Here is a 7,266-nt window from a genome sequence, read left to right on the forward strand (position 1 = left end):
CTAATCAATTTAAATAACTCAAATATTTAAATAATCACAACAATTAAAACAATTTAAAACTGATTAATGTTTTTGAAAACATAATTTGATTGACCCAATTCAACAACACACACACACAACAATTAATCGTGTTGTGTGTGTGCGCGCCAATTAAAACAACGCAACAACAACAAGAAACGCATCACAACACGCACCGCAAGACAGCAGCGCGCGCTAGGGGCAACGAGAGGGCGAGGCTGTGGGGCGGGCGAGACACACACACGACACACAGCGAGGCTGTGTTGCGCTGCGATGCGGGACGAGGCAAGGAGAGGGGGCAGCAAGGGCGCAGGCACGCAGACACCGTGTGTGCTACGCTGCGGCTGCGAGGCTGGGAGCACACAGGGGCTGGCGTGAGGCTGGGCGAGCAACACACGCACGACAGCGTGCCTTGGGATGCAAGCAAAGACGGCGAAGAAGAGTGTGGGGTGTGGGGGTGCCGCAAGGAGAGAAAAGAGAGGAGAGAGAGAGAGTGCTGAATTTTCTTGTGAGGGTTTAATGTGAGGTCTATTTATAGGTTTTCTCTCCCATGTGGGCTAGGTTAAGGTAGTTTGAGTTGGGCTTATTACCAGGCTCATTTAAGTTTACTCCTAGCAAGCTTTGTTGTGTTTGATCATGGCAAAACGACTGGGCTTTAATTAAATTAAATTCGTTTTCGAAATACGACCCAACAAATCCCGATTAAATAAATTCATTGAATCTATTTAATAAAATACGGTTTTCGTAATTAATTGATAATTAAATTAATTAAAAATAAAATGAATTTAATTCCCATTACATGGAATCAATTTATAAAAATAGTTTATAAATACAACGAAATGCTTTATAAATATAACAAAATATATTTATAATTATAGAAAAATACGAGGTATTACAAGCTAGCCACAAAATGAACTTGTTATTGTATAAAAACTTAGTCTATGTCGGATAGCATTATACCTCCAAGCACTTTAGGATGTTCCCCACATAAGGTAGTGACGAACACGCAGTATAGGATTTCTGAGTTGAGTAGTTATTTCAACCCATGATCTGAGACAATGACATCTTCTCAGCAATTCCCATGACCTTACATATATGCATGTTGAACGTGTTAAGGTTAAAAAGCCTGATGTTGCAGTTCAGGCCCAGATAGACTATTGTTGTGTGTTTTCTTGGTGTTGAGATTTTACCACGTGGATAGTTCTTGGTATCGTCAGGGCATACTTAGTGTAGTTATTAGATTGTCAAACTCGGGTCCTTTGTGAAATTTAGTTAGGACTTGTCAGCCTTTTTTATAAAAAAATGCCTTGGTCACTAATTCTTTTCAATTTTCTATTGGAGCACGTAGGTTGATTTATTCTCATTTGTATTTCATTCTTTGTTAGGAAGAGATTAGGAAATTGGAAAATCTTCATGTAGTTGATGGTTGTAAGAGTGGTAGTGGCATGGATAATTTTAAAGGAGCCGTATTTAAGCTTCCAAAGGCGTCTGCAACTTGTGAGATTGTGTTCAATTTCTCTGAATAGCTGATGTTAGCGGTCAGCTTATTTAGCTTGTTAAGTATGTTGGTGGTGTCAATGATTGTATTGGTAGTTTGGTACCTAAGACCTGTATTCCAAATTTCAACCATTTGTTTCAATATCTCTAGCTCAGTAGCTCCTATGTATATATTGCTGATATTGACTTTTATCTGTTGTGATTGTGACATATGCTAGCTATTGTCTTGTAAATTTTAACATGACAGACATGTGTATTACTGAAAGCTATGGAGGACACGTGCAGCTTCTGTAAGGTAAAGGCTTCCTCATCAATATTCTTACTATGTTAGGCACTAATCTCTTCGGTTCACTTGTTTTAGGAGTTGGAAATTTCTGTATTGATCATATACTTTAGAAGCTATAATTAGCTTTGGTAATTAAACTATTAATGGCCCAAATTATTTTTCAAATATCCACATCCACTATGAGAGTGTCAAAGTCATCAACATTGATATTTGAGGTGGAACGTGGAGTCCATGTAACATAGGAAGATGTGGAGTCCATGTAACTCAGGAAGATGTGGTGTTGCTTGGGAAAATATTATTAATGCCTTTTGTGTTTCTTCTTTTCTTGGTTGAGAAACAAACGAATTTTAGTAACGTATACTTTGTATATTGCCTTAATTAAGCCAATTTACTTATAACAGGGTGTAATCACGGAGGATGTCGTCCAGCTGAGGAAGTCCATTGGAGCACGTACCTGGGATGGTTGTCCTGCAATTTGGTATTCGTCATTTTTTGCCTTCAGATTTCTGTTTTCTGCCAGCTCTTCCTCTCATTCTCAGTCTCCCTCCCCTTACCCCCTTCCTCGTGATATGTTTTGCAAATCCTCTGTTTTGTAATGATGATGATGAAAAGGATTGGATGTTTGAGTATGTTTGGTTACTAAATCTTGGTGCAGGTTTTGGAAGTGATGCAGAAAACCCTCATCTGCCTCATAATCAAGAAAGGAATCAAGTAGTATACAATGGCACTCATGATAATGACACGGTAAAAATTCTTTCTGCACTATTCATAATGGTGCATTTGTTATATCTAAGCATATGGCTTAAAACACCGAGGCTGGTGCATGCTAATATCATGGACACTTAATGCACTTAGTTCTTCCTTTCGTCTGAGTGACCTTCCTCATATGCTAATGTTAAGGTTCTGAGCTGGTGGGATAACTTGAAGCAAGATGAGAAAGATCATGTCAGTTCTCTTTAGAGTAACCCGACATTATATAGGGTATTAGAATATACATTATCGGATATGTAGCAGATTTTGGAGTATGGTGTATATATATATATATATATATATATATATATATATATATATATATATATATATATTTCCATTTGTACTTAAGATTATAGTTCTTCAGTAGAGATCCCATTTTCTGAAATATAGATCCATCAATGATGGGGCTTATGGGGCGGCATGATAACTGTAACCCTCTTGCAGACAATCATTCTACTCTTCATCCTTTACCGAATAAATTGGAATAAAGAGGTTAGGATAGAGCTTTCGGTTACTTTTTGTCCTGGTTTATTTTTATAGTTTGGTTTGCTCCAATTTTGAGATATGTGCTCTTAGTACTATGCCATTTAGAGTATGCTGGTAATAGACTCCGGGCCTGTTTGGCCTAGCTTCTAGGAAACAATTTCTACTTCTTAGAAGTGCTTTTCTAGAAACTGTTTCTGGAGAAATTATGGGTCATTTAGCCACTCACTTTTAGAAGCATTTCTATGGACCAGAAACAGTTTTGTAGTGTTTGACCCAGTATTTATCTCTAGATTTCTTATCTATATACTTCCTCTGTCCTTCTTTAAATGACACGATTATTTAGTCATGTTTGTCAATGCATAATTTCAAACATTAGTATCTTCAATTATGGATAAGAAAAAATTATACAAAGTTGATATTTTAAAAAATATTTATTGAGACGAATCTAATAAGGCCCTACATATGTTTTTTCTTAAATATAAATCACAAAAGGAAATCAAAGAACCTTACGTGAATAGTGTCGAAAATTCAATTGTGTCATGTATAATTAAATCGGAGGAAGTATATCTTTATTTTTCAATAATACATATCATCTTTAATTTATTACGAATAATCATTTTGTCATAGTATTGTTTATAAAAAATAAGTGTAATCTTTACCCTACTATAATTACCTAGCATTATTTAACCGATGAACAACAAAAACACACAAAAAATAACACAAATAAATTGAAGAAACTTCATTGTCAAATCTAGAAAAAATTGAAACCGCACGAATGCAGGAAAGCAAAAACGAAATGCATAACCACATACAAATATACAATTCAATTCCAATTCCATACCACATCGGGAGAAGTAATTTGAGCGAGTACCTGAGAAAGAGAAACCCGTTGAGATGATGAAGTTCAATTCGTCGGGTTTGCTCATTTTCCCTTTCTCTCATGGAGGGAGGAAAGATCGAAGATGAGAGATTGAGGGAAGGGAGGAGAGATTGAGTGAAGGAGATGGAGTGAAAGGAGGAGAGATCGAAGATGAGAGATTGAGTGAAGGGAGGAGAGAGAAAGTAGGCGAGAGTGAAGAAGCGGCGGAGGGAGTAAGTACCGCGAAGGGTTTGAGAGGGTATTGTACTCTTTTCACATGGGGACACGAAAAGTGGATGTTACAAAAACGCCCTCAGCTATTCCTTTATATAATAGAGATTAGGTCTCTAATGTTTTATGATAGTACATTTTATGAATGATAAAAAAAAAAAAAAAAGAGAGAAACATATAAAATCATATTCTCCATAGATAGTTGAGCCATCTTTGCCCGTTATCAGAGGAAGGATAATGTAATTAGGAAATAAATATTTGTGAATATTCTGTATAATATCATTAGAATATTTTAGAGTGGTTTCCTAAAGGGCCTAGGTCATTTAGTGACCTAATTACTTTGTGTATATAAATACTAGTATTATATGCACGGTATGCGTGCGAGACTATATGAAAACTAAAATTTGCGTTATGACAATTAATCACAATAAATAATATGCTAGAAAAATTATTCAAAAAGTTCATATGAATAAAAATTAGATATAATCTTTAGTTAAACAATGTACGCAATACAAATATTATATGACGAAAATTTTAAATTGTAGTACTAAAGTAAATAAAATTAACATATAAATAATGTGTCTCTTAGAGAAACTGTAAAAAAGGATTTTGGAAATTGATTGACTTTTTTCTTAGAGAAACTGGAAAAAAGATTTCGGAAATTAGGTTTTGATAGCGAGTAGAGAAATAATGTCATTGAGTGGATTATTTGGACTGCAGCATTGAGCGTCGTTCCACCATTTGGACTGCAGCATTGGTCCTTTTTAAAAAAAAAATGAATTAAAATGGAGAGAAATTAAGGGGCTGTGAATTAAAATGGAGAGAATTAAGGGGTTATGAATTTAAATGGTTAGAAATAAGGGATTTTGTCATCTTTTCTAAAGTTATTAGCTATTTAACATTAACAAACATAAATTAAGGAGAACAAAATAAAGGGGTAATTGATTGACTTTTTGAATTATTTTTTTATTTTTATTTTTTGTCATTACAATGTGTTAGTTTGTTGTAATTAAGTATTTGGTAAATAGAAAATTCCCCTTTTAAGTTCCTCACCCGGATTTTGGTGGGTTAAGTTAGCTGTAATTAAGGCTCTGTTCTTTTTGGCTTAATTTCAGATCATAACTTATTTGGCAGTTCAGTTCAGTTAATTCAGCTTAATTCAATTAAATTTAACTTAATAATAATAACAATAATATTATATTATTATTTATATTATTATTTATATTATTTATATTACTTATTATTTATATTTATATTTATATTATTATATTACTTATTATTTATATTTATATTTATATTATTATTATTATTATTATTATTATTATTTTTAACTAATTATTTATTATTATTTATTATAATTTATTATTAATAATTTATTATTATTAGTTATCAGTTATTAATTATGACTTATTATTAATATTAATATTAATAATTTATTATAATTATTTAGTAATCAATTACAGATTATTACTATTTACTATATAGTTATTTTGTTATTAATTATTAATTATTCTTTAGTTATTAATTAATATTTTTTTACTTTTATTTTGTTATTAACTAGTTATTATTTATTATTTATTATTTATTATTAATTATTAATTATTTATTATGTATTATTTAGTATTTATTTTTATTATTTATTTTTATTATTTATTATTTATTATTTAATATTTCATATTTATTATTTATTATTTATTATTTATTATTTATTATTTATTATAAGCTTTAAGCCTTGTTGTTGCCGATAAGAATGAAGATGAACAACAATGTGATAGGGCTAGAACTCGACATGTTAAGTTCACTTCCAGACGATATCTTGACCAAAATACTCTCTTGCCTCCCTATCGATTCTGCTGCTGCTACTTCCGTTCTATCCACCAGATGGCGTCACCTCTGGACCGGAGTCACCAGCTTTGTAGTCTTGTTCGAAACCGGCAAAGACGCCACCGACGACGACATCCTTTTTTTACAAAAACTCATAAAGCTGACCTCTTTGAAACTGCACATCTTTCATATTGATTTGAAAGCTGCAACTAATTTTTTGAAACCAAATATAAGAGATCAAATGTCATTCATCCGTGAACTTTGCCGTCCAGATGTGGAGAATATCAATATTTTCTGCCCCGATGAGAACAATGGTTTCTTTCTTTGGGTGCCGAATTTTCTGTTTAAAACCAAATCTCTGGTAAGTTTAAGTTTGTGTTTCATGAATATTAGGCTTGATATGCTTGAAAACGTAGATATTCAACTTCCTAATTTGAAGAAACTTCATTTGAACCATCTTTCGCACATCCCTCCTGGGTTGGAAACTCTGTGCAGGTGTAGCCCTGTGTTGGAAGTTTTAGATTTGAAGTTTATATTAATGGACCATAGTACTATTAATACAGATTTTGTTTATGTTGCGAATATATTTGGTGTTGGAAATTATGCGTTGTAACCATGAAAATTAACAATAAAAATAATAGGGAAGAAATATAATACTCAATAATTGATCTCAAAAGCTGTGACGGGTTTTATGCCTGCCCTAGAAGCGTATTTCGCCACCACCGGTACAAGGTTCTCAGTGACGATTTCTCCCCAAGGGTAACATAGCTACCTTCCAACTCTGTACCCCGATTGGAAGGCTGGAATTACTTCAAGAACTGCTCAGATCTTTATGGGACAATAATGACAGAGATAATAATTTTTAGGGTTTATATGTTTTTCTGTGTCTCTGGGTTGTTTTACTGGAATAAATAAAGGAGTGTTTATAAGGAATCTGGTATAAAACGCAAGTCCAAAACAATATTCCAAAAACCAATACCCACGACAACAATAAAACGGGCCCACAAGCATTATCATGTTAAAGGGGTCCGTATTGCATTATAATTACCAACAATCCCCCACTAATGCATACAGACAAGAGATCTTGAAACCTGAGCAGTAAATGAAAGGTTTAGCGCATAAATGTTAGTGTCTAAAGACTTGAACTAACAAATTAGTGGAGCAAGGTATTCAACAACCAATACAGTATCCGAAGATTGAACTTTACGACTATTGAAGAAACCCAACACCACACGCTTCACCTTTAGAAGCTTGAAAAATTCCGCGACCGCATGAAACGTCATACGAGGCCAACATTCCCTTGGATTCTAGT

At 33.4% G+C, this 7,266-nt stretch overlaps 1 protein-coding gene across 1 annotated transcript; it reads left to right on the plus strand.

Moving 5' to 3' along the window:
- The first annotated feature begins 5,880 nt into the window (after positions 1-5,880).
- LOC110779992 (putative F-box/FBD/LRR-repeat protein At5g44950) lies at positions 5,881-6,567 on the plus strand. Its single transcript, XM_021984431.2, has one exon. It carries the CDS (start codon positions 5,881-5,883, stop codon positions 6,565-6,567), a length of 687 nt encoding a protein of 228 aa, XP_021840123.2.
- Positions 6,568-7,266: the final 699 nt, after the last annotated feature.

The sequence above is a fragment of the Spinacia oleracea genome, chromosome 4 (assembly GCF_020520425.1).
Source record: "Spinacia oleracea cultivar Varoflay chromosome 4, BTI_SOV_V1, whole genome shotgun sequence".
Taxonomy (NCBI): Eukaryota; Viridiplantae; Streptophyta; class Magnoliopsida; order Caryophyllales; family Amaranthaceae; genus Spinacia; species Spinacia oleracea.

Excerpts from the sequence above, each read along its gene's own strand:
- LOC110779992 (XM_021984431.2), top strand. The coding sequence starts at position 5,881 with ATGAAGATGAACAACAATGTGATAGGGCTAGAACTCGACATGTTAAGT.